The sequence below is a fragment of the Pogona vitticeps genome, chromosome 4 (genome assembly GCF_051106095.1).
Source record: "Pogona vitticeps strain Pit_001003342236 chromosome 4, PviZW2.1, whole genome shotgun sequence".
NCBI classification, from domain to species: Eukaryota; Metazoa; Chordata; class Lepidosauria; order Squamata; family Agamidae; genus Pogona; species Pogona vitticeps.
The window spans coordinates 68,862,712-68,889,967 of record NC_135786.1 but is presented as its reverse complement, the minus strand read 5'-3'; the positions used below and the strand labels follow the sequence as shown (position 1 = coordinate 68,889,967).

At 39.7% G+C, this 27,256-nt stretch overlaps 1 protein-coding gene across 3 annotated transcripts in view; it reads left to right on the top strand.

Moving 5' to 3' along the window:
- TUT4 (terminal uridylyl transferase 4) overlaps positions 1 to 26,979 on the top strand; it is a 49,387-nt gene extending 22,408 nt beyond the window's left edge. For all 3 annotated transcript variants that reach the window (XM_072997623.2, XM_078392887.1, XM_020788082.3), the window contains 18 exons: positions 2,182 to 2,909; positions 6,192 to 6,342; positions 6,802 to 6,888; positions 12,023 to 12,126; positions 12,287 to 12,344; positions 12,432 to 12,535; positions 13,967 to 14,056; positions 14,770 to 14,883; positions 16,034 to 16,111; positions 18,906 to 19,083; positions 19,309 to 19,356; positions 19,445 to 19,527; positions 20,825 to 20,940; positions 21,647 to 21,807; positions 22,436 to 22,536; positions 23,032 to 23,542; positions 25,574 to 25,756; positions 26,479 to 26,979. In XM_072997623.2, coding sequence (XP_072853724.2) covers positions 2,182 to 2,909; positions 6,192 to 6,342; positions 6,802 to 6,888; positions 12,023 to 12,126; positions 12,287 to 12,344; positions 12,432 to 12,535; positions 13,967 to 14,056; positions 14,770 to 14,883; positions 16,034 to 16,111; positions 18,906 to 19,083; positions 19,309 to 19,356; positions 19,445 to 19,527; positions 20,825 to 20,940; positions 21,647 to 21,807; positions 22,436 to 22,536; positions 23,032 to 23,542; positions 25,574 to 25,756; positions 26,479 to 26,570 — 2,987 coding nt within the window. In that variant the 3' untranslated portion in view covers positions 26,571 to 26,979. The remainder of the gene's footprint in view (positions 1 to 2,181; positions 2,910 to 6,191; positions 6,343 to 6,801; positions 6,889 to 12,022; positions 12,127 to 12,286; positions 12,345 to 12,431; positions 12,536 to 13,966; positions 14,057 to 14,769; positions 14,884 to 16,033; positions 16,112 to 18,905; positions 19,084 to 19,308; positions 19,357 to 19,444; positions 19,528 to 20,824; positions 20,941 to 21,646; positions 21,808 to 22,435; positions 22,537 to 23,031; positions 23,543 to 25,573; positions 25,757 to 26,478) is intronic.
- Positions 26,980 to 27,256: the final 277 nt, after the last annotated feature.

Below are 27,256 nucleotides of genomic sequence, written 5' to 3'. Positions count from 1 at the left end.
ACAAAACTGTTGTATATGCCTCTTCCGTTCATATAGATCATTTGTGTTTTAGAAGCTGTCTTTTCGGAATCATCAAAAGAGCACAACTAAGTTTTCGTTAAAACACAAAATGCAGTGGTGCCTCGCTTAACGAGCACCCCGTTTAACGACAAGTCCGTATAGCGATGGCTTTTTTGTGATCGCTTTTGCGATCGCATTGCGATGTTGCCTGTGGGGAAAAATCGCAAAGCGATTTATCCCCATAGGCCCCATTTTCCCCCAGCTGAGCGGCGGGAGCCTCCAAAGGACCACTCCCGCCGCTCAGCTGGGGGAAAATGTGGGCGGTGGCCTCGGAAGGACCCTTCCGAAGGGTCCTTCCAAGGCCACTGCAGGCATTCCCCTTCGGAGGGGGCATATTCCCCGAGCTGAGCGGGAGCCCCGTCGCTCAGCTGGGGGAAAATGTGGGCGGTGGCCTCGGAAGGACCAGGGTGAGTGGGGGTCCGCATGCCTTTCAGGCATCCCAGGTTTGGAGCTGCACCGCGGCCGGTCTCCCAGCCATGGTTGGACTCCTGGGAGTCAGCATGGCTAGGAGATCGGCCGCGGTGCGGATCCAAGCGGCGGCGGCAGGGTGGGGGGGATCCGGATGCCTTTCAGTGCTTCGCCTGGAGGGCATCCGGACACCCCCTACCCTGCTGGCGCCGCACTGAGAGCCTTCCGAGCTCTCAAGGGGCTTACTCCAATGTCGTGGGGGGCCTTTGAGAGCTCGGAAGGCAAATGTTGGCGGTCGGCGGTGGCTTCAGCGTCCTTCCGAGGCCGCTGCCGACCGCCGGCATTTTCCCCCAGCTGAGCGGTGGGGCTCCCGCTCAGCTCAGGGAAAATGTCCCCTCCGAAGGGGAATGCCTGCGGTAGCCTCGGAAGGACCCTATAGAAGGGTCCTTCCGGGGCCACCGCAGGCATTTTCCCCCAGCTGAACAGCGGGGCTCCCGCTCAGCTCGGGGAAAATGCCCCCTCGGAAGGGGAATGCGTGCAGTGGCCTCGGAAGGACCCTTCGGAAGGGTCCTTCCGAGGCCACCGCAGGCATTTTCCCCCAGCTGGGCGGGAGCTCCCGCCGCTCAGCTGGGGGAAAATGCCGGCATGGCCCCATTTTTGGACAGCTGATCGGCAGTTCCAAAATGGCCGCCGGCTGTATTGCCTCACTTTAGAGGCACTGAAAATGGCCGCCCCATGGAGGATTTCCGCTTAGCGGTGAGTTTTCCCCCCATAGGAACGCATTAAACAGGGTTTAATGCGTTCCTATGGGTTTTTTTTTGCCCCACATAGCAATGAATCCGGATAACGACGATTTATCTGGAACGGATTATCGTCGCTATGCACGGCACCACTGTACCTATTTCTATTAGAGTTAATTGGTCAATATTTACATGTTTTAAAATTAGGACTGTTGTCTGAGTAAAGAAATTATATGAACTTTATGCAGATTTTAATGATTTAAATTATATTTGAATATGTCAGAAATCAATAGTCCTGATGAAGACAAAAAATACTTTCTTTGTTTTAGATAATGGAGATAATTTGTTCCAGCAACAATCATCCTTAGGAAAGGCACCAGTGTTCTTTTTCACATGCATAGGAGTACTTCTATGTAGATGCCATCTGCAATTTTTACATATACATACATTAAAAATAATGGTATGTTTTTAAAACCAATCTGCTGAGCTGTCTGCAGTTACTCAATTGCTGGTGCTGCTGAAACCGCTTTGTTTGTCAGTCTTACCCCAAAGGCCAGCAAGCTGCAGACTGGCTGGGGGATCTGGGTGCTCCAGCATTATGCTGGAGCAGCGGACAGGAGCGAAAATCTGATCTGCATGCTGAGGAAGAATTCAAATTGTGCAGCTGGCCAGTGGAAGGCTGCTGTGCCTATCAAGGCTCTTCAAGCATCCGCCACACTAGTGAATTATGCAGCTGGCACCATTTCCAACAGAGGTGTTGCCATATAGCTGCACTAGTTACAAATGGGCATCCCAGTAAGTTGGGGCTCCTAGTATTTTCATCAGTTGCTCTAAGCTATCTATTTATTAATTACTCTAACTTATTCATCAACCAAAGTGGGCAGCCTATTTAAAATGCATTATGTTGGTATTGTATTTAAAGTGCTAATTTCAAAAATCACCACCACCATAATACTGGTCTGTCTTTTTCCAGATCCTTTTGCACTAAAAAGAAATGTTGCACGGAGCCTGAACAGCCAGATGGTGTTCGAGTACATCCTTGAGAGGTTCAGGACAGCATACAAATATTTTGCATGTCCACAGAATAAAGATGGAAGCAAGGCCAAACTGGATACCAGGAAAAAGGAAAAGGGGAAAATTGGAAGCAGAAAACCTGGAGAACCTATAACCAATTGTTGCCTTCTGCAGGAGGCCACTATTACAGAGAAGCAGAACACAGGCCATGCATGTAATATTCAAGAGTGTGAGTTGAATGCATGTACTGAAACAGAATCTACGTCCCGGAGATATACCTGTGAGAACCTGGAAAGCTTGCTAGCAAAGTCACCAGAAATTGTAAACATAAACTCTGAAGACAGGAGGGAATCTGTATCCCTTATTACTAACGAATGCTGTGAATTAGAACAAAATTCAGTTAAAACAAAGGATGATCAAGAGCCTTCAACTGGAGAGAAGCTAAATGTCCATTGTGTTTTTAGTGAACATAGATCCCATGGCACAGATTCTGTTAGAGAATTATCTGATACTGAAAGTAAGAGTTCTGTAATGGAGCATCCACAACAGAGTATGTGCTCAGGCACTGACACATCAACTACCTCGCACAACTGCAAAGCAGTAGGAGAAACTCAAGACACTAAAGAAGAACCCACCAGAGAAGATATGCATTATGTGTTCGATAAATTTATTTTAACTTCTGGAAAGGTAAAATTAATTAAATATTCCTTTTAATGTTTCTTTTGCCCTGAGAAAGCCTTTAGGAAGCAGGAGGGAAACTTTAATAGTAAAAAATAGCTGGTAGATGAGTGGTGGTGATCCGAATCCTAGTGTGGTGATTTTTGAATTTTTACATAGCTCAGTGACTTAGATATCTGGCTGTGGAGCCAGAGATGGGAGTTCAGTTCCCCATCATACATCCCAGAAGAGCCAGCCTATGTAGCCTTGGGCAAGCTGCACAGTCCAAAAATGCTTCAAGAAGAAGGGAATGATAAACCTCTTCTGAGTATTGTCTACCTAGAAAACCCTGAAAAGGGTCTCCAGAAGTCAGAATTGACTTGACAGCATATGCTTTATTTATTTATTTTTTTATTTCAAAGGCTTTCCAATGTCCCAAGGCTCTCAAAGGCTTCCCCTGGGCAAAAGGGAGCTTGAGGGAGCCTCAGAACCTAACACAAGGAAAAGGAAGCTTTTTAGTTAGTGCAAGTTAAATTTAGTTAATGTAAGTTAAAAGTGCCTGACCTGAGTTGTGCTGGGTGCGAAGTTACACAACAGGATCTTGGCCCATCTTTTCTTTTCATAATGGAAAGAAACATAGCACAGTGGCTAACGTTCCTGTGTTATCCTCAAAGTTCTTATTTTTAAGACTGGTATAATATAATTTTTAGCTCCCACTGAATTTTGGATATGATTTATTTTTTAAATCAGACATGCAGTGGAGACTTCCTGTATTGTGGCAGGTTCTAGGTTCATAGACTTACCTATGAAGGCAAGATAAATTTTATGTAGTAAATTCATGGGACGTAGATCAGTTTGCCCATCTGCGAACAGGAGGGTGGCTTCTACTTTCAGATGGAATTACAGTCCAGTCGAAGTTCCTGCTAGAAGAAGCAGGGATGTAATTCTTCTATTTTCCCTGCCTCCCATATGACGTTTCCCACATTCTGCTAGAAACTCTCCAACTCCTCATGTTGAGAGAATACAGGGTAAGGAGGAAATCAGTTAAAATCATGATTTTCAGCAATGAGAATTCTGTGAGTTGTTTCGCCTTTAGGAAATCTGGATTCCAGCCATTATATTATTTGTTATATTTTTATTTTGCCTTTGCATTAAAGAATAATGCTCAAGGTGGCTTTTAGAAACACTGTTTAAAACATAATGGAAACAAATGAGACAACAAAACTATGACAATGTGATAATAATTTTTTAAAAGTTAAAATCATCCTAATGACTGTAAAACAGGAAAGCTAGTTAGAAGAGAGATATCTTCACAACCTTCCTAAAGGCAATGCGGGTAGGAACTGAACATACCTCTGAAGGGAATGATACAGTTCATATTTTTCAGTGAGTAACTGTGTGGTGGTTGTTTAGTCATTAAGTCGTTTCCAACTCTTCATGACCCCATGGACCAGAGCACGCCAGGCCCTCCTGTTGTCTCTGCTTCAGTTGCTCTCTGAGGGCACGCAGCCCCTGATGCCCTCCATCTTGAACTGTGTGGTAGATATGAACAAAACTGCATTGCTTTATATCAGACAGTGTTTATCGCCACATGTGGCTTTGACTCTTATCACACAGTAGAGATTTGAGACTGCTCTTTGACATTGATATATTTTTTAATTCCTCTAAATGTGAACAGCTAGGTCACTGTTCCAGCTCTAATTTTCTTTTGCAGATTTTGTAGAGTTCATAGATTTCTGGTACTTAAATGGATTTCCTGGCGTATGGTTTTGATGTTTTCCAGTCCTCTGATTTTTCATATCATTGTCATACTGTCATGCTAGACAAATCTTTTTGAATGCTATCTTCTTTTGTCATTTTATTATATCAAATTGAACAGTCTTTCATCAGCAAATAAAATATGTCATAGTGAAGTATAATAGAATATTATGAACATCTCTCCAGGGGTGGGGAATGTGTGGCTCACCAGATATTGTTAGACTGCAACTCCCAACATAACTTCCTACTGGCTGTGCTGGCCAAAGCTAATGGAAGTTCCAGCTCACACCATCTCCTGCACTATCTGAAAGACCACATATTCCCTCACTTTAAACTGGACTGACTTTGGTCATTCATCTTCATTTGTACGGCATATCTGTTTCCTCTTACTAATGGCTAAAGATATAGGAATTGATTTGATATCATGTAATTAATTACTTAATTTTAAAAGCATACTATTAAAATCCTTAGTGCACACAAATAACCTAACTCTAGGGGAACAGCTGGGTCTGCTGAAGCAAAAAAAACAGTTATGTTTTAGAATATCAAGTGTGCTTGTGCTTGCTGCGAAAAGAACTATTCCAGCTTTGTGCTAAGCCAAAAATTTGCCAAGTCATATATTTATTTTCTCAGCATCACATTTCTTACATTGTGTTTTTTTAGCTTATTCCTTGTCACCACAGTTCTGCCTTTTCTTTATCTCTGCTTAAGATACTGTATGTAGAGAAGTGTGTTATGTTCAGTTGTGCCTGTTCCTGTAATATAGGGATCTCTTTCACTCTCTCTTCTTTCTTTCTTTTTCTGTAATGACTGGTATGTCACTGAGGAATGCTTAAGTTCCATGTATATTTTTATTCATTGCTCAGATGCTATTGAGAGAATGTTTCTGGGTTTCTAAGACTTACTATTCAGAAACAGCTGAAATTCAGATGCTGTGGAAGTTCCCCCACTCTTTCAACAAATCTTAGTATGGATCCTCCCCCAAAAACCTTTTCTTACTCTTGATATTTCTTGTACATTGGAGTTGAGCCAGTTTAGTACAGGTATATGAAGGAATGGCTGAAATTCTGTTACACAGTTACGCCTTTTGCATAAAGATGAGTTATAAGGTAAGAAATCTGTGTAGGTATTATCTATTGCATACCAACTTCTGTGATGCAGTATGCACCACATAATGGCTACACAAATTCCTTAACCTATAGCAATTTACCACTTAAAGTCACATATTTTGTTTAATTGTACGACAGAATTTTGGCTAATGTATGCTTTTGATTATTGAACTTCTTCAGGATAGGATCCAGGATTTTTAATAGCTTCCTATGAATGGCTGTCTTGCATTGTGGGAACTGCTTGGAAATATTTGATTATTTATGCCCTTTCCCATTTCTAAAACGTCCTTGAAAAGAGAGTTATGTTCTCAAAATAAGTCCATTGGAATGAGCTGGTGCTTGAACCCAATGCTTTACCTCTGCAATATTCAGGTTATTCTTAGGGAGAATAGCACCCCTCATTTGAAGAGTTTAAATATAAAATATTATGGTTTTTCTGTTTTAGCCTCCAACTATAGTATGCAGTATCTGCAAAAGAGATGGCCATTCCAAAAATGACTGCCCAGAAGATTTTAAGAAAATTGATTTAAAACCACTACCACCAATGACAAATAGATTTAGAGAAATACTTGATCTAGTATGTAAAAAATGTTTTGGTAAGTATAGCTTTGCTGTTTTGAAAAAGATGGCTTTCTTAAGTTTAACAATAAACGCTATTTTTTTCTCACATTAAACTGGAATATATCTTTCTTAACGTGAAAGAATATGAGTTCTTTTCATATGATTGATGGTAGAATATACTCCTGTGTTTTAATTTAAGATCATTAGGATGCTTTGGAGTTTGCTGCAAGTGTGGCAATAACAGATAGCCAAAGCAGCAAGGGAAAGTAGGTTTATTAGCTAAATCAGTTTTACTGATGGTCTTGGCCCCTTTTTTCTTTAGTGCTTTTGCCATATACTCAGTGTGACACACTTGTATTTTAAGTAGAAAATTCTGTTGTGTGATGACTGTAGGGAGTTACAGATATTAGTAAAACATTCAGTGAGATAAATGTTAGAAGATATCTAAGTTTAACCATGAGATGTTGCTCAGTGCCTCACTTTTGTTTGTTTAGATGAATTGTCACCTCCTTTCTCAGAGCAACAAAATCGAGAGCAGATTTTGGCAAGTTTGGAAAGATTTATTCGAAAAGAATATAATGGTATGTAACATGAAACTTTTAAAGGTGCTGTGTTTTAATGATTAATATACAAGTCCCAAACAATTGTTTATTTTATTATTTACCAACTGTATTGGTACTTAAGTACTTAAGTATATTCCTCACTCCTGAAACCCGAAGTTGCTTACAATGAAACTTTTAAGTAGAGTTGGATAATAATTTGACTCATCAAAAGTAGTTACAGTGGACCCTTGACTTACAGACGGCTTGACTTACAGACTTTTTGAGTTACAGACTTCTCTGGCCTCAAAATTTAGGTTTGACTTGCAGACTGAGATTTGACTTACAGACCAGAAAAAAACCAAAATGGAACAAAAATGGCCTGTTACGGGATTAATCGGTTTTCAATGCACTGTAGGTCAATGGAGACTTGATTTACAGACTTTTTGACTTGAGAACCGCCTTCCAATACGGATTAAGTTCTCAAGTCAAGACCCCACTGTATTAGTAATGGATGACATACAGTGGAACCTCTACTAATGAACTTAATCCATCCCAGAAAATGTTCATTAGTTGAAACGTTCGTAAATAGAAGCCAACTTTCCCATAGGAATGCATTGAAAACCATTTAATCCGTTCTGGCTGTTTTTCGTTCTTATCTAGAGGCGCAGTTCACAAGTAGAAGCATTAGTTCCCATAGGAACTAATGCAAAGCCAGTTAATCTGTCCTCTGCCACTAGGGGAAGAATTTTTCTTCTTTTGACCTAAGATGAACTTAGGTCAAAAAAGGGGCAGGAAAGGAGGGGGGGAGGGAACGAGGGGGGGAGGGAACACCTTCTAAACAGAACACGTTTAAAAACAAGCAGCTTTTAAACAAAACCAAGCTAAGCCAAGCACTTTTTAGCTTTAAAAAAGGGCAGGAAATGAGGGAGTGGGGACGGAGAGAAAGAACAATGGAGAAAAGAAGAAAGAAAGAAAGAAAGAAAGAAAGAAAGAAAGAAAGAAAGAAAGAAAGAAAGAAAGAAAGAAAGAAAGAAGGTCATCACTGGGGCACACAGACCCCTCAGACAAAGGTTTGTGCTGTTAAGCACAAAAAGAAGAGAGAGAGAGAGAGAAGGCAAGGGGGTGGAGAGCCTTGAGTCTACGATAGACTCCATTTTAAAACTCCATTTTAAACTCCATTTTAAAGCCTGCCTGCATCAACAAGCACCAAAGTTTTCTGATTTTAAAAGAGACAGACTTTGGAGCCACATTTTAAACACACATTTTAAAACAAAAGACAGGTCACAGTACACCAGAGGTCTCAAACTCAATTTACCTGGGGGCCACTGGATTTTCCGCCAAGTGGAGCAAGAGTCTGAGGAAGCCGCCCAGGAGTTTCCTTAGCCCAGCTGGGGCTCTGAGGAGGAGAAGGAGGAGCACGTGAGCCCTCATCACCAGCCACAACCCTCTCCGGCTCCTTCTTCACCAGCAGTAGCAGCAACAGGACAAAGAAGTGGAGAAGGGAGGGAGCGCCGGCGACCGCCTAGCCAGGGGTGGGAGGGCACGACATAAAATTAAAAAAAAAAAACTCACATAATTTGCCTTGTGAAAGGAGAAAAGCCCCCACTGGTACCCACGAAATTAAACAACTGGGAGGGGCCCCACAGTTGCATGCGTGGGCACACAAGCACACACACACGGAGGTCGGCAACCTTCCTATGAGGGCCCCCCTCAAAAAAAGGCACACTCAGCAGCAGCAGCTACTCCCACCATGACAGAGGAGCAAGCTTTGTGAGGCGAGCCCAAGCAGCCTCCAGAGCCGAGGTGGCTTAAGCAGGACAAGGAGGAGGAAGCACTGCCGGGTGCTGAGGCTGCCGCTGGCCAGGCTGTTGCTGGGGTTGCTGAGAGAGAAGGAGAGCCAGAGAGCTGTTTCCCTGGAAGAGGCGGCGAAGGCAGCTGCTGTTGGCAGCTTGGAAGCTCTCTTCGAGGAGAGGCTGGGAGCGAGCTCCGCTCTCAGGCATTGCTTGGTGGCGACTTGGGCACTTGGGGAAAACGCCAGCAGCGCGCCTCGCTCGCTGGCTCCCCCCCCAAGACAGTGCCTCTTGCACCTTCCATCCAGAATTGCAGCCTGCCAGCCGGCAGACAGGCGGACTGGCTGGCAGGCTGCAGTTCTGGATGGAGGGTGCAAGTAGCGCTGTCTTGGGAGAGAGCCGGCGAGCGAGGCAAGGCTTTTTTTTTTTTACTCTTGACAGCAGAGGACACGTGGGCGCTTCGGGGGGGCAGGCAAGGCGGGGATCACAAACTATCATCCGGCGGGCCGCATGTTTGAGACCCCTGCAGTACACAGACCCTAGAAGCCACAGAATCCAGCAAGAATTATTCCTCATCACAAAAAGGGAGTCTAAACTGCATTTTTAAAAAAATATTTTATTTATTTCTATAACTATAACAAAAGCAAAATCATATACATAAAACATATAAACTCAAATAAAATAACTGTGTTCCCCACCACCATGTACGGGACCTCTTGCCATATTCTTCTTCTTCTTCATCTTCCATTGGCCTCTTCTCCAGAACTGCATAGATTCTTGATTTGGAGCTTTCCCTTTCCCCCTTATTAGCACATGTTCCAAAAATTTGCCCCATATTACATAAAAATTGTTCTTTTTCAACTCTCTTTTCTTCACCTTTAAATTACAGGTTAATTTATCACTTATTGCTATATTCCATATTTCTTTATACCATTCTTCAATTTGTAATTCAGTCTTTAATTTCCATTGCCTAGCAATAATCAATCTGGCTGCTGTTATTAGATTAGTTATCAATTCTTTAGTCATTTCATCATATTCCACGTTCTCATATATTGATAACAGAGCAATCTCAGCCTTACATTCTATATCTTTTCCACACATATAGCTTAATTCTTTGAAGATTTGTTTCCAAAATCTTTATACCTTTTCACATTCCCACCACGTATGAAAGTATGTACCAACTTCTTTCTCACATTTCCAGCAGACATTCGGATGACTGGTATTAATTTTGTTTAATTTTACCGGTGTTAAACACCATCTTAAACTGAGTTTAAAGAAATTTTCCTTTATTCTTACCGACATAAATCTTAAAACCCTCATTTTCCATATCTTCCTCCATTCTTCTTCATTTATTCTTTTCCCAATGTCTTGTTCCCACACCATTTTCAATCCCTCTTTCTCACTTTCTTCTTCCTCTAAATTAAGAAGTGAATAAATTTTACTCACTGTACCTTTTACTGAGTCTGTCATCTGAATGTCCTCATATGAGAATAGAAATTGCTCATATTTTGTATGTTCTCTACCTTTATTATATTTATTTACCCATTCTTTGGTCCATCTTTCTAGTTGTGCATAATTCAACCACAAAATAGTCTTGTTTTGAAATATTTGTTTCATTTGATCTATCAATCTCATTTTATACAACCAATCTTTCAATCTAATCACTTTTTTTTCTTCAAATAAATCCGCATACACTTTCATATTGGTAGGAAAATTTTCTATTTCTGTCACTAATCCAAATGGAGAGTATGATGAACATAAATTCTTTTTATACTTATACCATATATTTAACAATGTCTTTAAAAACTGCATTTTACAGCCTACCTGCATCAACAGCCAGCACAGCCCCTCACAGAATATTTTCTGATTTTAACAAAAAAAGACTGTGGAGTTTAAACTGCATTTTACAGCCTGCCTGCATCAACAACCAGCAACTATTATTACAGCAAACTGATCCCCAAAGGAAAGAAAAAGACTTTGGAGTCACATTTTAAACCCACACATTTTAAAACAACAGAGAGGACATATTACATAAATGCTAGAAGCCATAGTATACAAAAATAAATAAATAAATTTTACATTTTAAAATTATAGTCTAATTTTCACATTTAATTGTAATTTAATATTACAATCTACTTTTCACATTTTAAATCCACACTGCAGGACCCATCAGGGTACAGAAACATAACCCCCCCACCTAGCCCTACCCCCCCAAGCTCAAAAAAACCCTGTACAGTACAGTAAATACAGTGTATGTACTCACCCAGAACAGGCAGTCTCTGTTTTTTAAAAAAGTCAGAAATCCAAAAATCAAAACTAAAATTAAAAAGCCAAAAAAAAAAAAAAAAACAGTCCGTACAGTACAGTACCAGGCAATACCAATCAGTACCAATCAGTCTGAAGACTCTCTCCCTATCCACTCTCTAACCGCTTGGATGAGCGATGTTGCAGACAAACAGCCTCTTCGCTGGCCAACGGTCAACTGAAAGTTCAAATTTCGCGCTTTCCTCGCCTCCCCGCGGTTTTTCCCGTTAGTATCTTGAAGCTCAGTTCACAAGTAGAAGCAATATTTTGCGAACTGAGCTGTTCGTAAGTTGGATCATTCGTAGCTAGGGACGTTCGTAAGTAGAGGTTCCTCTGTATGTCCTATTAACTTCAGCAAATCCTCTCTAACTTTTTTCTAAGTTTGATTCTAACGGGCTGCTGAGGAACGGGTCTTTAAGGGTGGGTAGAATTCCTTTTTTTTTCCTGTTGTGCTGAGGCTGAGGTAGCATCTTAGTGAACAGATGCCAAAGAAAGATATGACTGGGTTTTGTTAATTGATTAATGAGGTGTTACAAAGGTTTTGTATTCTGAAACTGGAATAGAGTAATATAGTAGAAGTTCACATCAGGCCACATTAATGAAACATTAAGAAAAACAGAAAACATGTTTAACAATAAACAGGAGCTTGGGTATGTACCAACATAATATATTTTGGGGAGAAATACTCAAACAATTACACTTGCTTAGGCAGAAATTTGGAGTTGCTTGCTTGTTTGTTTTTGAAGGAATTTATTTGATCATCAGAAATTGTTAAATCTTATGAGTGTGAGGTGAAAAAATGTCAGTTAATAGACTTTATTTAATAAAGGAAAAGTTCTTAAAATGTTATGTGCTTTGCTTCATTATAAAATATTCAGGTGAATTTAGGAACTTTGAAGCACTTAAGTGACACCTGCTTGATAAATCTGGCAAGACAACCATCAAAGCCTATTGAATCTACTGCAGAGTAGATTGGAATGCTTCTTTTGTCTGCGGGATGTGTTCGAATATGATCAGTTAGACATTTTTCTATTGTTTTAACATTTTTAAAACATGTTATTCTATGATCTTTTGATCAGATAAGGCCAGGCTATGTCTGTTTGGCTCTTCAAAGAATGGGTTTGGATTCCGTGACAGTGACCTGGATATTTGCATGACATTGGAGGGCCATGAAAATGCAGAGGTAACTTTTTTTCAAAATAAAATATTGTATATTTAAAGGAAAATATGTTGTGATATCATATATATGTATGTATATATATTTTCCCAATCTGCTTCCTGTTTTCTGAGTTATTTGTGAGAGTATATAGGTAGTAACACAGGCCTCCATTTGTTTTTCCTAGAAATTAAATTGTAAAGAAATTATTGAAAGTTTGGCAAAGGTTCTTAAAAAGCATCCAGGTATGTATATAATAATGCATGTTTAATACTTGCATTAAAGTATACTCTTTAAGGGATATGTTACTTACCAAAATCTTACATACTCAGGTTTAAGAAACATCCTGCCTATAACTACAGCCAAAGTGCCTATAGTAAAATTTGAGCACAGAAGAAGTGGCTTAGAAGGAGATATCAGCTTATACAATACACTGGCAAGTATCTGTTTCAGGATTAGACAAAGTGCTATATCAAGTGTTGGGTGAAAGGCTTGTCTGGGCATGCTAATTCTTTAATGGCTGGAATCCTATTGAGTTTGCACCTTGTGAACTGGTGCAAAATAACTGGTGTGCACAGTCATTCTGATTCTTTACCTGGATATCACCAGTTTATGTACTCAGTTATGCATTTGGTTATGTGCCCAGGCATACGACAGAAGACCAGGGCACTGTGTAAACTGCTTGCACAGTTTTCTTCATACATGCTGTATTTTGCAATAATGTTATGGCCAATGCCTAAATATTGTAGTTAGTACAGTGGTGCCTCGCATAGCGAGGTTACTCCGTTCCGGATTAACCTTCGCTATGCTGAAGCATCGTTGAACGGATCAAAAAAACCCATTGGAACGCATTAAACATCGTTTAATGCGTTCCAAATGGGCCAAATACTCACCGTTCAGCGAAGCTTCATAATGGCCGGCAGCCATTTTCGCGCCCTTGCCTCGCTTAACGAGGGCGCGAAAACGCTGCGCGCGGCCATTTTGGGCCATTTCCGGGCTTCTGGCGGCCATTTTGGCCGCCGAACAGCTGATCGTCGGGCTTCGTTTTGCGAAGATCGGTAAGCGAAACGCTTACCGGTCTTCACAAAGCGAATTTAGCCCTATTTTAAAAACGTTAAGCGATCGCATTAGCGATCCGAAAAAACGGATCGCTATGCGATTTCATCGTTATGCGGTGCGCTCGTTAAGCGAGGCACCACTGTATTGCATAATTTTAGCTGACTGGATAGCTTTGTCAGTTAAGTATCTGACTGTGGAACCAGAGGTTTAGAGTTAGACCGCCCACTATGCCTCCTGAGAGTTGAGTCAGCCTATGTGGTCTTGGGCAAACTGCACTGTCCCAGGATGTCCTCAGAAAGAGGGTACTCTGAGTACTTTTTGTCCCCCAAAACCTCCTCCTCCTTCTTGCATTTTAAGTAAAAATTGAGTGAAAGAGTGGAGAGTGTTTCATAACTGTTCGTTAACTTTTATTTGTACATAAGCAAATGTCACTGAAGGAAACAAAAGAGGCTAATGAATGACACCTCACTGTTTGATTGTACATAATCAAAAGTACAACTTGATTGTAAATAATTCTGCCTAATTCCCTTCCTATGCACTGCCAAAGAAGCAACATATTGGGCGAAATCCTGTTGCTTAGTCTAGTAAGTCACAACTAGTGTTGGCCTGTTTGGATCAGTGGAACTGACAGAGAAATTGACTCACCAAATCTCCATTGATACATTGAGCCTATTCTAGTACCACTTACTATGCTAAACAACAGGATTTCAGCCATAGTATAGATGTGATAGCAAAAAAAGAGGGTTAGGATATTGATCTCATGCTTCCTTTAGCTAATAATTTAATTTTTTTTTATTTTTTTAAAAAGGCACAGCATAACACAAGAATGCTTGCAACATACGCAGCCATTGATCCAAGAGTGCAATACTTAGGATACACAATGAAAGTTTTTGCAAAGGTAAATATAAGTGGGAGGTGTAACATCAGCATATGTGTTGAGTTTGCTCATTAATCCCTGATGCAAACACATGGTGCATATTCAAGTGCAAGTTGTTTTGAAAGTGGAATTTGAAATTCTAGTCAAGATGCACACCATGGTTGCTTTCTTTGTCTAAAACTGTCCTTGTCTTCCAATTGTGACTTACAGATAGCTCATGTAAGCTGTTAACCTGGCAGGTGGCCTTATTACTGGCTGCCTTTCCACTTGTAATTTCTAACACATTCCATTAAAAAGTAAGTTCTGTGTGTTTATATTGGAGCTTTAGAGTTGTTATTTTTTCTGCATCAGTGACCAAATAATTAGGCTACCAATTGAATGTTTGATTTTTTTGGAAAAGGAAAGATCCATGCTTTGACTTTTTAACTTTTGCTAGCTTCGAAGGCTAGCCAGTTGACTTGTGGAACTATTGTGTAATAAACATGAGTCCAGATTTATGAATGCCTTGTCTTTTCTTTTTAATTAAAGTCTTACAGATGGGAGCTTTCTATAATGTCACATATCATCTTTAATTATGTTTTAGTGAATACCTGAGGTTCAAAATATTATGCTCTGACTTGGTAGCAGCATTAAGAAATACCTTTTCTTATGAAACAAATGGTGTTCCCTCACCATTTCACATTTGATAGATCTGAATGCCACATATTCATTTTATTCAAAATATATGTCACTAGCGCTGTGATATTGGAGATGCATCCAGAGGGAGTCTGTCTTCATATGCCTATATCCTTATGGTGTTATACTTCCTACAACAAAGAGAACCTCCAGTAATTCCAGTTCTTCAAGAGGTAGGTTTTCAAGGAGGGGGTTATCATAGAAGAGAGTGGGTAGAATTCTGTTTGTCTTTGCATGTAATGTCAATGTTGCTTATAGCTCTTTCTGAAGAATTACTGAGGTTTGAACTGGATAGCTTCCTAGCCAAGCCATGGGCTCCCAGTATTGTCACAGATCCTTTTTAATAGCTGCTTCATAGATCACATCATTCCTGTGCAAAAGATACTTCTAGGTAGGAATGGATATATTTGAATGTTGTTTTCAATTGTCATTCATGGTGATTCCACAACAGACTTCTTGCTTTGCATATACAGTAGTGGTAGTGATGGAGGTTTTTGTATTCGTATACAAATAGGAGTATCCTTCTACAGGTGGATACTCCCCATTTCGCACTGATGCAAGCTCGGTGGAGCCTTCCTATTGTGCCGTTGTCTGCAATGGATTAGCAATGGATTAGCCACTCTGTAACCTGGCAGAGAGGCTTGTCATTCCACCTCCTGCCATCTCTAATATACACCATGAAAATTATGTGGGTTCAGTCATATTTGATGTTAAACACAAGGGAGCATATTTGAGTACAAAAGTAATTTCGATATAAGAATGTCGATGATATATGAAGTAAATCAAACTGTGAGCATTCTAAAATGGAAGTTAAAGCGAGAGATGAGATTATGTTCTTTTGTTTTGATTGATTGCTAAGGCTAAAAATGGTGACCTGTTGGCCAGGATTCCACAGTGCATTCCTGTTGGGAGAAGTTGTAAGAGGCAATCCCCCTCCTCTGTAGTAGCCCGTGTATGCGTCAACAACTGTTCCAGAGGACCTGGGCAGAATTTGGGGGTGTGATGGGGGACAGAATTTGGGATGGGAAAAGTCATTCCATCCTGGTTCTGCTGATTGAATTGATTCCACCAAAATAACAACTGGATTCTACCCATTGTTTTTAACTTAAAACAAGTTGGTTGGAGGGTATAACATTTTTCAAAGGTTTGAGGCCTAGTGTCATTTTTAATTTTTGAAATTAAATGTTGACGGTCTATAGAAATACTGCACTTGGGCCCATTGTAAACTATTTCATGTTTTTTTTAATGTGAAATAATAGTTTTGTATTCTGGTTGTTATTATTCTGACTGTACAGATTTCTGCCTCTGTTCATTGCTTTTTAGATATTTGATGGACAACAGATCCCTCAAATAATGGTTGATGGTTGGAATGCATTCTTCTTTGATGATACGGAAGAACTGGTAATCTTTTAATTCTAGACTAATTAATGAATTTTTCAGTATAGTTTTATTGCTCCTCATATACTTTTAATCATTTAAAAAATTATTGGCAATTTATCTGGTATTCCACAGGTGAAAAAAGCAGCTTCCTTTACAGTCTGTTGGACAGAGGAAGGGCTGTAAGCAAAATGACTGATTGGAGTCTCAAAGTGGAAAATAATACATGGTTAAAGCAGAGTCCCAAGAAACATAAAATTAACAGCTCAGATCTTTTGAACACAGGAAGCTTGCAGTATTTTCACTGATGGCAGCATATCTTAAAGCTCTCTTAGACTGAGTTGTGGAATAATCAGGGGGCAAGTTTGATTTGTGTACAAGATTCAGAGGCTGAAATCTAGTACTGTAGTAAGTCACAACTATAGCAGACTCATTTAATTAATGGAGATTTGGTGAGTCACCTCCTCTTAAATTTCACTGATTTGGTGTGCATCTTCTAGTTAGAACTTGCAACAGTGTTTCAGCTGGTGTTTTCTTCTTTTGATGGAAAGGATTATACATTTTAATTTAGCTTCCTTAGCAGCCTTTTTTCTCTGTCTTTTTATTAAAATATGTCCAGACCTGAGTAATGGTAAGATCTTCACATTAAAGTTAAAAACCAAACAAACAAACAAAACCAAAATCAAATGAGAGCATGCACAAATATCATCTGTCTAATTGTGGAGTTCCAGTTGACTGTGAGCCACCTTGCATCCACCATGGGGAGAAAGGTGCATGTAAATGAAATGAATAAATAAGAAGTTAGCAAAGAGAACAACAAAGAGGTGAAATCAGCAACGTAGCCTAAATGTCTTTTTAAACAAGAGGCTTATTTTTCTTGTCAAAAAGAGAGAATAGCATGAGTTTGGGGGGAGTCTTCAAACATGTTAAAAACTGTATCCAGGCAAGCAAGGACTTTATGATACAGGATATAGTATAAGTTAGAGTATGTGCAGTCTCACATGGATTGCACATGATCTGAGCTATGAAGGAGCCATATAATTGGCCAGTAGCCTCTGGTGCTCTGTGAAAGTGTCCCAGTGACATACTGCTGCTGTGCCATTGCCTTTCTTTTTTGCTGTCACTGCCTGTCTTCCTGCCGCAATTAGAGCGGTATTTGAGGACACTTGTCCAGACCCGCTAAATGATACTGGCAACTGTATCAGTCCCACAATATTGTACTTAGAAAAACATAGCTCAGACTTAGTGTGACCACTGTGTTTTCCCGAAAATAAGACAGGGTCTTATATTAATTTTTGCTCCAAAAAACACATTAGGGCTTATTTTCAGGGGACATTATATATATTTTTTCATGTACAACAATGCATTTATTCAAATACAGTCATATAATCTTCTGGTTGCTGCACAATGCTGAACAATAGTGGAGGGCGGGGTTTCACTTCACTGGGGCTTATTTTTGGGGTAGGGCTTATATTATGAGCATCCTGAAAAATAATACTAGGGCTTATTTTTCAGGCTGGGTCTTATTTTCAAGGAAACAGGGTTTGTCTATGCGCTTCCTAGTTTTCTCTTTTTAAGCTCAGATGACTAGTGGTCTGCTTTGGCCAGAGATGGTGCAGATGGAGGGGCAAGATGTAAAAACTACCTTTTAGAGTATACAGGCATAATTGCCAGAGTGCTACACTGTTTTCTGGGATACAGAAATCACAGCACAGAGCTGTTGCCATTCACACTCTGAAGCAAATGGAATGTTCCAGTACCTATAGCCCAAAAGAGAAGTACAGTGGTGCCTCGCATAACGAGCGCACCGTTTAACTACGAATCCGCATAGCAATCTATTTTTTTAGATCGCTAATGCGATCGCATTGCGATGTTTTAATGGGTAAAACATTGCATTGCGTACCGATCTTCGCATTGCGATGTTTTTTGAACAGCTGATCGGCGGTTCCAAAATGGCTGCCGCAACCATTTTCGTGCCCTGCCCTTGCTTACCGAGGGCGCGAAAATGGCGGTGCTATGGAGGAACTTCGCTGAACGGTGAGTTTGGGCCCCATAGGAACGCATTAAACGAAGTTTAATGCATTCCTATGGCTTTTTCTGTTCCGTTTAGCGATGTTTCCTCATAGCGACGATTAATCTGGAACGGATTAACGTCGCTATGCGGGGCACCACTGTAGAGTAGTCTGTATTTATTAGGTGGAATTTGTCTTTTTCAATACACAGTGTTCCTTACAGCCATCAATTTATGCATGTCTATGCTGCAGACGTGGTGGCGCTGCGGGCTAAACCGCAGAAGCCTGTGCTGCAGGGTCAGAAGACCAGCAGTCGTAAGATCGAATCCACGCGATGGAGTGAGCTCCCGTCGCTTGTCCCAGCTCCCGCCAACCTAGCGGTTCGAAAGCATGCAAATGCAAGTAGATCAATAGGGACCACCTCGGTGGGAAGGTAACAGTGGAAGATTGTCTTCGGACAAAACGCTGGCTCTATGGCTTGGAAACGGGGATGAGCACCGCCCCTAGAGTCGAACACGACTGGACAAAAATTGTCAAGGGGAACCTTTACCTTTACTTTATGCTGCAGACATTAGGAGTGGAGGTGCTCTCATCTTGAGCTTGTACAAGTAAAATATTTGCTGTCAGCATGGTTAATTCTTTTTCCTGCTCATGTGTATTAGTATATATTAAGAAAAGCACAGCCTTGCAATAACTGTGTATGAAATAATTCACAATATTTTACTCCTGAATTTCCCCCTAAATTAAAGTGTTATGCTGGGAAAAAATGTTGTCTGTTGACTTCATCTGCTGTAACTTTTATACAGAAAAAACGTTTGCCTTCTCTTGGGAAAAACACAGAATCACTGGGAGAACTCTGGTTAGGGTTACTGCGATTTTACACTGAAGAGTTTGACTTCAAGGAGTATGTCATCAGCATTCGGCAGAAGAAGTTGTTAACCACATTTGAGAAACAGTGGACATCTAAATGCATTGCTATTGAAGGTACATGAGAATTTTTTAATGTAATAAACAGGACTCATTCCTCTGGAGGAATTATTAAATTGTTAAGATCAGTAAAAGCTTGCCCTGTTTCTCTTACAATAGCAGTATTCAGTAAAAGAACATTTTGCTTTTACAAAAATTTAGTAGCACAAGGGTCTCCTATTAACGAAAGCTGTCAGTAGTTTTATGTGCTTGTTTAATACTGTTTTTATTCCTTTTGCTCAGATCCTTTTGACTTGAATCACAACCTGGGTGCAGGAGTTTCCAGAAAAAGTAAGATTAAAAAGTAGTATTATTGGGAGCTAATGAGTTTCTGAAGCACATGAGTTGTTTTAATACATATTTATTGTTTCTTTTGCAGTGACTAATTTCATAATGAAGGCATTAATCAATGGGAGAAAACTCTTTGGTACCCCCTTCTATCCTGTTTTGGGAAGAGAAGCTGTAAGTTCTCTCATTTTGCAACTTGAAGTGTGCTGGTGCTTAAATTTTTTTCCTTTAAGCACATAAGAGCCAGTACATTAACTTTTCTTGGGATCCAGTAAGCAAGTTTGTACTTTGGACAAATCGGTCTTTGCTGCTTCCCAACCCCATCTCTCTAGCAGGCACCTACTCAGAGGCAGTGGCCTGGCTTCCCTTCCCTGCATTTTCCAAGCATTGCCTCTCAGTGTGCACCCTCATGAGAAAGCAGGGCTGGTAAGCGTCAAATACCTGTTCATCTGACAGACAAACCAGAGTGGTTCATGCCCATCTCTAATGTGTACTTCTAAAACAGTATGACTTTGCTTGTAGAACAAATTAATGTTACTAAATTGCAGGTAAAATAAACTACTGTATTAGTAGATGGCATTAGTAGGTATTAACAGGCTACAATCATACTCTTTATGTTTTTGAGTCTCCATGATGATTTCTAGAAGTAGCGTCTGAATGTTTCCTTGAATTTGGCAGCATTTACTGAAAAAAGAGCAACATTATTTTTCATATTTTGGTTTGTCCAAAAACAAGAAACCTACTTGTTTCTGCTTCCCAGTGTTTCAGTTTCTTCCCTAGTCTGTGTGATTAGAAGTTCTGCGTAGCTTAAAGGCTTACAGTAGCTTAGCTAACATTGCTTATTTTTGTGTAAAAAATAATACCCTGTTTCCCCGAAAATAAGACAGGGTCTTATATTAATTTTTGCTCCAAAAATGCATTAGGGCTTATTTTCAGGGGATGTTTTATTTTTTTCATGTACAAGAATCTGCATGTATTCAAATACAGTCATGTCATCTTCTGCTTCCTGCACAATGGTGGAGGGTGGGGTTTCACTTAACTGGGGCTTATTTTTGGGGTAGGGCTTATATTACGAGCATCCTGAAAATTTTTCTAGTTAGGTCTTATTTTCGGGGAAACAGGGTAGCTGTGGCTAGCCCCATTAAGGAGTTGGAATTGCTTTTGAGCAGACATGCAAAAAAATCCAGTGATTGTTTTTCCATCTGTATTTACTTCTTGGAAACTAGTTATAAACTGTAATCTAGATTTTTATTATTTTATTACATATACAGTTTGAATGGATGAATATAAATATGAGAACACAAACACTGGTTTTTATATTTTAGGCACCTGGGGTTGTGGCCAATAGATTGTTTAATAACATATGCCACTACAATTTTTCCTCTCCCTCATCTCTTCCTTGTTTGTAGATAATATTATCTAGATAATATTTTTTAAATTGTAGATAATAGGTTTTTTTTTTCTCCTTAAGGAGTACTTTTTCAACTCTAAAGTACTGACTGATGGCGAGCTGGCACCCAATGACAGATGTTGTCGTGTCTGTGGCAAAATTGGTCACTATATGAAGGACTGCCCCAAAAGGAGGAGGTTAGAAAAATGCACACATATTTCATTTAAAATAAATGTATGATACTTTCTGTTATACACCTCAAATCAGCAAAATTTAGAATCTGTCTTACCACCTTTTCATTTTCTAGTTTGTCTCAAATCTGCATACTACTTTTCATTATTTTTCTTAAGCTGTTTTTAAAGGTGTCACATATTTTACTTTTTCCCCTGGAGAAACTTTTGCTAGGCGTAATGCTGGGATTAAATAGTGGCAAATATTATGCTAAAATAATTAATACTTTCTGTATAATCTCTTTGGAGTTCTCAGGAACAATGCTAGAATTTCCTGTGTGTGGAAGGGTAAATGTAGTGATAAGGATGCTTGCAAGACACTGTCATTTCAAAAAGATTTCCTTGACAATTTATTAATAATCTCCATTTAATCATTATTGCCTGTAGTTTCCTCTCAGTTGGGAGAAAAGAACCCTCAGCAGCAGCTCAGAGCTGAGATAATTTTGCAGTTCATTCCGAATCCTGTTGAGATTAAATTGCATTCTACTATACTTCTCAGAATTCTCCAGCACAAGTTCCATTTTATTCTTACTCACAAAGTGGGACTGGAGTTAATCTCGAAGGCTTTTTTTGGTCATCATTTTCCCATTCATTCCTTCATTGGCTGATTCTGTAGCAGTCACAGAGTTTCAGAGATATTTTATAGTGTAACTGGAACACTTTTCAAATGTAGGTTAAAGAAAAAGGAGAATGAAAGAGATGATGAAAAGGAAGTCAAGGAAGAAGACAGAGAAGCTAGAGAAAAGAGGTGTTTTATCTGTGGTGATGTGGGACATGTTCGAAGAGATTGTCCTGAATTCAAACAGACAAGACAAAGAAGCAATGGTGTTCAAGGTAAAACAGACCTCTTCACTTTCTTCAATTTTACATTTTGGAGTTGCAGGTGTCTTTAAAAAAGGTTTGCGGTTGTGTTGAAACAAGATATAAATTGCTCAGAGCTGTGAATATTCTTCACAAAATAATGAATGAAATGGGAAGATAGTAAGGCACATACTTCCCTATCCTGTTGCATAGCTAAACTAGCATGGGGAGGGGGGTGATGTCACCAGCAGCGGCGGATTGCTGCTAATTATAGATTACATGCTTTGATTTTGGATTGTGAGTGTCTGCTGTGTATTGAAACAATGTTGCACATAACCTGGAATTGAAGTGGGTTTAGCAATGCAGCAGACTGCTCGTTCATTCAGTTTTTAAAATACCTTATTTCTGGCAAAGGGCACTGTTGCAAAAACGCAACAAAAATATTCTGGCAACACTGTGTTCTCGAAAACTTTCATGGCTGGGATCCGATGGTTGTTGTGGGTTTTTTGGGCTGTTTGGCTGTGTTCTAGAGAACATGGCTGAAATAGCTCAAAAAAACCCACAGCAACCATTTTGGCAACACATCACTCCTTTCAGTAACAATCTGTTTGATTTCTTAACTTATATTAACAATGCATGTTCCCTCTGTTTTACCATTTAGCTGTTCAGATAGTCCGAACCCTTGTTAACTCACAGCAAGTATCTGGGCCAGTTCAGCAGCAAGTGGAAAGACCCTTACGCACTAGACAGCCATCAGAAAGTGTAAGTTATTATGAATAATTTAATATGAGAAACCAGCTTAAATATCATGAAAATAAAGCTGCAATTAACATGACATTTCTTACTGTGAGGGAGGTCTTGAGCATTTTGATAGTCCCAACTAGATTAGACGTATTGAATAAATAGGATGTGTGTTAACTCACCATTTAGGAATTGATTCAGTGAATCTGTTTTACTTTGCACTAGCTTTAGACCAGTATATTTTTATTTTTGTAGTAGTTAACATGCCTGTTTCTTAGAAGAAGGGCTTATTCCATGGAATGAAAAGGTTCAGTCACCTTTCAGTGAAACAACATTTGTTAGCTGAACTTGTACTGTTTCATTTAACTTTAACTCTGCTTATGAGTCGAGGTTCAGTAACTGAGGATGATAATGTTTCTTTGTAATAGGGACTTATGTATGCATCATGTGCTAAAATGAAACACATAATTAACTGGTGAACTAATGCAAACTACATCCTTTTTTTCCCCTCTCCAGTCTGATTCGCGTCAGTCATCTTATTCTCCACAGCCTCAGCAGTTTTCCCAGAATTCCTCTCCACCAACTTCCATTAACCAGACTCAGCCACAGTCAATATCCCAGTCTAAGCATGCTGTGCAGCCCCAGCAAGGGGCACAACCACCCCACACCGTCCAGCTGCCTTTATTTAACTTTGCCCAATCCCCCCCAGGTCAGTATTCCACCTTGCCTAACCTGGGACTATTTCAGATGCACCCCCACCAAATTCAACTTCCTAACACCTCGTGGCCTGTTATTCACTCTGCACCGGGTAATCCTTCTCATGCTACAAACGTTCCATTTTCTGTGAGGGCTGGCAGCAGCAACCCACCCAGTAACCAGAGCAGCATAAGCTTGAATGATCCTAGTATCATCTTTGCACAGCCTGCTGCCAGGCCGGTAGGAATCCCCAGCAATTCTCACGAGGGACATTGGCACAGCCCTGTGACTCTAAGCTCACTGGTGAACAATGGCACGGTTGGGAATTCAGGTAACTCTCCTCTCTTATTTCATGGCTTGTACAAATACTGCTGCTTTCTTTACTAAGCATTTCTGAATCTGTTCATTCTAACTGTGGTGCTCTTTTGAGTGCACATGAGGAAACTTTAGAAAGTGTTAATTGTCTCAGCTATGCCTGGATTGTAAACTACATGAAAAGTGGCTGAGAAATATAGACTCGTGTTGAAAAGCTTGCAGGTCTTGACACATTATTTAAAGAGAAAGGGATTTGAACTTTCTGTGGAGAAACATTAATTTCATATCTGAAATATCTGAATAGGACGGAGCCATATTCATGGAACAACAAGCTTTGCCCATAAGTCCTCCTTAACTTAAGGAGCAGCTTGTGGGTGTATGGGGATGTTACAACGTGGCCACTAGGAAAGATGGCTCCTATTTGTTTTTATTTTTTCTTTATTTATATCCTGCCTTTCTCCTTAAAAAAAAACCTAAGGCAGCTTACATTATTCAAAAGACAGTATTTAAAAGCTAAAAAATAGTAGGTATACAAATAATTTAAAAGAATGAGAAGAACATTGTGCACAGCCCTTTGGCTTCTATAGAAATTACTTCAAAATGTTATGTTTTCCTTTTGAACTAGAGGACTAGTTTTCAGTCATTGGGAGATAGTAAGAAATAATAGAAGTGTCTTTGAGTATATGCAGAATACCTTTCCTACACCAGTGCATAATAGTTTTTTTTATTTTTTTTTATTTTATTTCTATCCCGCCTATCTGGTCATACTAGACCACTCTAGTGCGTCATAAAGGGCATCACCACAAGGTATTGCATAACAGATTATATATCAGGAAAGGAAGGAACTTTGCTTCAGATAAATTGTTTTCTAGTCAGGTGTGAGCCTTATCAGTGTTTGAGCCTTTCTCAGAAAATAATCATTCATTATTATACCTCCATCAGTTCAATCAACTGAATAGATATCTGCAGTATTTTGCTCAGGGTAACATAACACAATGCCTTACAGCATTCCTTTTTCATATATTCACAGTTTATATTGCTTATCTAGGCCCATTTGTGAAACCATGTTGTGAGGGTTTGCTATTAGCCTCCAACTTTTGCTCAAATAAACCAGGAGTCGTTTTTAATCCAACCTTCAAACTTGTATTTATTTTTTGCATCAACAGCGTAACATCTCTCAATGGCTCAGTTTGTAACTTCTCCTGCGATACTACCATAGTTCTGTATCGAACGGTTTTAGGGACAAACGGGTTGTAACTGGGAACTTCGGCATCTGTGTTTCCTTCTTTCAATAGCGGTAACATCTCGTCGTCCCCGTCATCTCCCCATACCGGGTCTCCTTCTCCCGTAAAGTGTCCCCATGGTCCTGGAGGTGCATCATCCTCCAGGGTTCCTCATCTCGTCATGCCCAATGTGCCTCGGCTTCCCGGGCTACCGCCTCTTTCTCCTCCCTGTCATTGCCTCCACTCCCGAGCCTCGGATTCACCCCAGTACGACGGTCGCTGAGGTAGACCTTGTCTGCGGCAGTAATCTGCCTCTTCCCGAAGGACTCTGACCTTTTCACATTTCCCTGTCCATGGGTCTTCCACCCAGATGAGTTCCCAGCCGCCTGGTATGTTGTCGTGGTAATTATAATCTCCATTCCCGTCTCCGCTACAGACCCCCTTTCCCGCCAATTCTCCATTTGTGTTGCCACAGTCAGACCCCGCAGATTTTTCTCCAGCTCCTGGGTATCTATCCCCTGGGAGGGGTTGGCGGTGGAGTGGTCTGTACCTCTCTGGAGGTCTTACATGGGGACGGCACTCCGACGAGAGCCTTTGTGCTCTCATCCCGCTTATTACACGTGTGTGTGTGCATGTGTGTGTGCACGTGCACACACACGGTTTCACAAACAGGCCTAGATAAGCAATATACACTGTGAATATATGAAAAAGGAATATATATATTAAAAATATAAATAGATAGATGCTATTCACTTGCTGATGTTCTTTTTATATTGCAAATGATTGTTGATTTCATACAGTTTTCCTTTTTGAATGAAAATTAGATCAGGGCTTCCAAGGACAGTTTGGTAAAACAAACCCACCTCCGCCTCCTCCCGTTCCTTGGGACCATGGAGCCCCTGCCCATTTTCCTCTTCTTCGAGGGACGTGGCCTTATAATATGTCTACAAACTACATGCAACAGGGAAATGCCAGCTATCCATTGAACAAACCCTTCTATCCTCAAGGTACTAAGAATAACTTCACAAAGCTACTTTGGCACCTTTCTGCTATTTTTTTAAAAAATGGTTTTAGGCTGCAGCCCTAAGTTATTAGTAATAACTTATTAATGAAACATCAATTCAGTAGTTTGCAAATGACCCTATAAAGAGATACAAAATTCAGGTTTGTAGCATAGAACTTTGAATGCAGTGGGAAATGCTTAGAATCTCCATGCTTAGAATCATTCTACTATGGAACAAATCCTATTTGATTAAGGGTAGCTTCTTTGGGTTAAAACTAAACTAAGATTAAATTATCTTTCGGGCTTAATTAATTTAGTTATATCACATCTTTTTCACTTATATCCTAAAATAAGGTTTTCCCTGTATTGCATGTCTGTTAAAAAGAGTAGCCCTCTTATTCAATGCGAATGGCAAATATTTTTCCCATGCTGGACGCTGCCCACTCGGTAGGTTTTAAAGGTGACAGGTAACAGTATTCCTCAGTTTATATAAACAAATAGCATAAATCTACCTTTGGCAAGTTTTCTCTTTAGTTAAATCCTACTTATTGTTTGTACAGTATCTTTTCTGTTAAGTTAGTATGGATAGTGTTTTGGTCTATTTTCGAACAGTCCTGTTTTCTGCTGCTAAATGGAGATAATTTAAGGTCTCCTTTCACTTTATTTGTTAAATGCAGTGCACTTCTGTAGTGTCTCTTAAAATAACTATAATAAATTTTCTTTCAGCTGGCTTGCTGATGCAGAATAACCAGCAGTTTTCACTTCTGTCTCAAGGACATCCACATGTGAACATGAACTTTATTCAGCAGAAGAAATGAAATTTGATTAAGGGGATGAAAAGAAATCAGGTTCTGGATTAAAATCTTACTGCAAAATGTTTAGATAAGAGATTATTTAAAACTGTTTTTAACTGTATAATTTGTATATAGATATATAGTTTTTACCAGTATCACACAAACAAGTGATATAAATATCATCTATTTTATTACCCTATTTTTAAGGGGAACTGTGTTTTATCTTGATAAACTGTAAAGAGAGTTTTAAAAATTAAGTTGTTTATTTTCTATTAGCTTTATTCATACTTTGGTTCAGACTTTATATCAAATGTTCTAAAAAGAAACTAGAAAGAAATTTCAAGTGTTAAGGATTGTCATTTCTTTACAGAACAATGTAGTGCCAAAACATTTTTAAAAGAAAAAAAAAATAAAATTGCAAAATTAGAAATCATCATCAGACTTTTTTCTTCTGTTTATGTATTGGAATTCTCCAGTTATGTTGCACCTTTTCTAATATAATAAACATGGGGAAATTGTGTAGATGTTTAGACCAATTCAGATTGGCATCTGAATCTTCAGACATCTTCAGTATGTGGTTTGGCAGTTTCCAATAATAAAGAGAGGAACCTTCATGTACGCATCATTGTGAAACTGAAACATATTTTACGTCTGAATGGTGTATAAGTTCAGCTTTGTCCTTTCTTCTGAATTTTCTATTCTGTATGATT